The following is a 2634-nucleotide window of genomic DNA, read 5'->3' on the forward strand; positions in this document are numbered from 1 at the left end:
TGGTGAGGGGTCTGGAGAATAAGTCTGATGAGGAGAGGCTGAGGGAGCTGGGGGTGTTCAGCCTGGAGAAGAGGAGGCTGAGGGGAGACCTTCTTGCTCTCTCCAACTCCCTGAAAGGAGGGTGTAGAGAGGTGGGGGTCGGTCTCTTCTCCCAAGGAACAGGAGACAGGACAAGAGGAAATGGCCTCAAGTTGCCCCAGGGGAGGTTCAGGCTGGATATTAGGAAAAACTTTTCCACCTGCCCAGGGAGGGGGTTGAGGCCCCATCCCTGGAGGTGTTCAAAAGCCGGGTTGATGTAGTGCTGGGAGGTCTGGTTTAGTGATGATGCTCCTTGTTTGTTGTGGGGGTGTCTATTTTTGTCAAAATTAGGTTGACAGTTGGACAAGATGATCTTTAAGGTCCCTTCCAACCCAGAAGATTCTGGGATTCTTGGTGGGGAAAGGGGGCCTGGTTTTCTGCCTCACTGGAGAAATCAAGGGCTCTGAGGAGATGCAACTCCTCAAACCCCAGAGCAGGGGGTTGTTGTGCTTCCCCCCCCCTGCTCATCCTGGGGATGGGGCTTGTCCCCACTGCCTGAGGTCACCCCAAGCCCCCCCCCCCCTTTTTTTTTTCTTTTTCTCCATTCATTGGAAGGCTGGAAGGATTCTGAATTGAGCTGTGGTGCCCCCAAGCCCCCCCCCCCTTTTTTTTTTTTGCAGATTTGGCTTCTGAAATGTCCACGTGGGACGGGGTGATAGTGACGCCTTCTGAGAAGGCTTATGAGAAGCCTCCAGAGAAAAAAGAAGGAGAAGAGGAAGAGGAGAATCAGGAAGAACCGGCTGCAGGCGAGGAGGAGGAGAGCATGGAGACACAGGAGTGACTGGCCCAGGTAAAGCCAGCCCTGGGCAAGTGAGGGAAGGCTCTGGGCTACCAGAACACCTCAGCAACCTGTCGCTCCCCCCTTGGCAGGACCCCCCCAAGTAGGGGGGGACCCATCCCTCGTGTGTGTTTTTATAAGTTGCACATTAAAGTGTTTCCCCCCTTTTGAGCGCGTCTGCTTAGTTTGGGCAGAAGATGTGCCTTATGAAAGGGGCCAGAAAAAGGTCTAACTGGGGGAAGGGGGTCTCTCTTGAACTGGGAGGGCCCAGAACTGGTCCCAGTGCTCCAGCTGGGGCCTCCCTGGGGCAGAGCAGAGGGGAAGGATGACCTCCCTCTACCTGCTGGCCACATTTTTAACACACCTTAGAAGACTATTGACCTTTTTATGGCCACAAGGCCACATTGCTGGCCCACGGGCAACTTGTTGCCCACCAGGACTCAGGTCCTTCTCCACAGAGCTGCTTCCCAGCAGGTCAACCCCAACCTTTACTGGTGCAGGATCCCAAAATTGTCCTTGTTGAACTTCATGGGGTCCCTCTGGATGGTGGCACAGCCTTCTGGGGTGCCACCAGCAAACTCTGTCCCCATCCTCAGCCCAGTAATGAACACGTTGAACCAAACTGGGCCCAGTACTGACCCCTGGTAGCCACAGGGCTCCAACTGGATCACCAGCAACCTCCAACTGGATCACCAACCACCTCCAACTGGATCACCAACCACCTCCAGCTAGATCACCAGCCACCTCCAACTGGATCACCAACCACCTCCAACTGGATCACCAACCACCTCCAACCCCGGGCTCTGCTCTCCCTGCAGCAGCAGCCGCGACGTTGGGCTCGTTACAGACTCCTGCTGCCTCAAGCAGCCCGTAAACAACGCGCGGTCGCTTTTATTACACCACTTCCAAACCTGGAAATACAATTTGGGGTCCGTCTTTCCCCCCCCCCCAACCCCAGTTCCTTCAGCTGCAGCCAAAAAGCCACAGCCTCACTTTGTGGGGGTGTCTCACTCCCCTCCTCGTGCTGCTACAAGCGGGGACACCCTCTCCCCGTTCCGTCCCCTGTCACCCCCTCACCCTCCGGGGGTCCTTCCTGCTCTGGCACATCCGTGGTGCGAGGGGGATGCGGCCTGGAGGGTGGGGGAGGGCTTTCACTTGCCAGACAAGCCCTGTGGGTAGCCACCCGCCGCCTCCAGCATGGCCTTCCTCCTCACCGTCTCCTTGGCCACGCTGTGGTTCAGCCTCCGCAGCCGTTCCTGCGCGGGGGGGTGACAAGAGGCAACTTGTCAGGAGGATGGGGGTACAGGGGGGGGCTCTGGGATCCCCCCAAAAACACTGTAGGGCCCCCCCCCGACACCCACCTGGGCGTTCTGCAGGATGTTGTTGACCAGCACCACCCTGCGCCGGGCGTTCAGCAGCTTCTTCACGTAGGGATCGAGGTCCAACGCCACTTTTTGGTCCTCGTTGATGCGACACAGCTCTGGGGAGAGGGGCAGTGGTTGGAAGTGGGGGGGACATAGGGCCACCACAGACACCCCTCCACCCCCCAAGTGTGGGTCAGAAGCTCCCTGTGACCCACAGAAGTCTCACCCGTGGCCAGGCTGTCGATGTGCTCCCGCAGCTCCACCTGGCTCTCCCTGTGGAGGGGACAATGTTGGTGGCCCCCGGCCCCAAATCCACCCCTACATCCCCCTCCCCACTCCTCCAACATGGAACCTGCCCCCCAAAACTCCCTCCCAATCCAAACACCCACCCAGTTACCTGCACCCCCCGCCCTC

At 58.4% G+C, this 2634-nt stretch overlaps 2 protein-coding genes across 2 annotated transcripts in view; one reads left to right on the plus strand and one right to left on the minus strand.

Moving 5' to 3' along the window:
* ILF2 (interleukin enhancer binding factor 2) overlaps nt 1-1018 on the plus strand; it is a 9311-nt gene extending 8293 nt beyond the window's left edge. The window contains exon 12 of the mRNA XM_014961485.1: nt 699-1018. Coding sequence (XP_014816971.1) covers nt 699-859 — 161 coding nt within the window. The 3' untranslated portion in view covers nt 860-1018. The remainder of the gene's footprint in view (nt 1-698) is intronic.
* Nucleotides 1019-1874: 856 nt separating this feature from the next.
* The window catches only part of SNAPIN (SNAP-associated protein), a 1757-nt gene continuing 997 nt past the window's right edge, over nt 1875-2634 (minus strand). Inside the window, exons 2-4 of the mRNA XM_014961486.1 lie at nt 2447-2493; nt 2218-2336; nt 1875-2112 (exon numbers count right to left, since the gene is read on the minus strand). Coding sequence (XP_014816972.1) covers nt 2008-2112; nt 2218-2336; nt 2447-2493 — 271 coding nt within the window. The 3' untranslated portion in view covers nt 1875-2007. The remainder of the gene's footprint in view (nt 2113-2217; nt 2337-2446; nt 2494-2634) is intronic.

Source organism: Calidris pugnax, unplaced genomic scaffold, assembly GCF_001431845.1.
Source record: "Calidris pugnax isolate Ruff unplaced genomic scaffold, ASM143184v1 scaffold516, whole genome shotgun sequence".
NCBI lineage: Eukaryota > Metazoa > Chordata > Aves > Charadriiformes > Scolopacidae > Calidris > Calidris pugnax.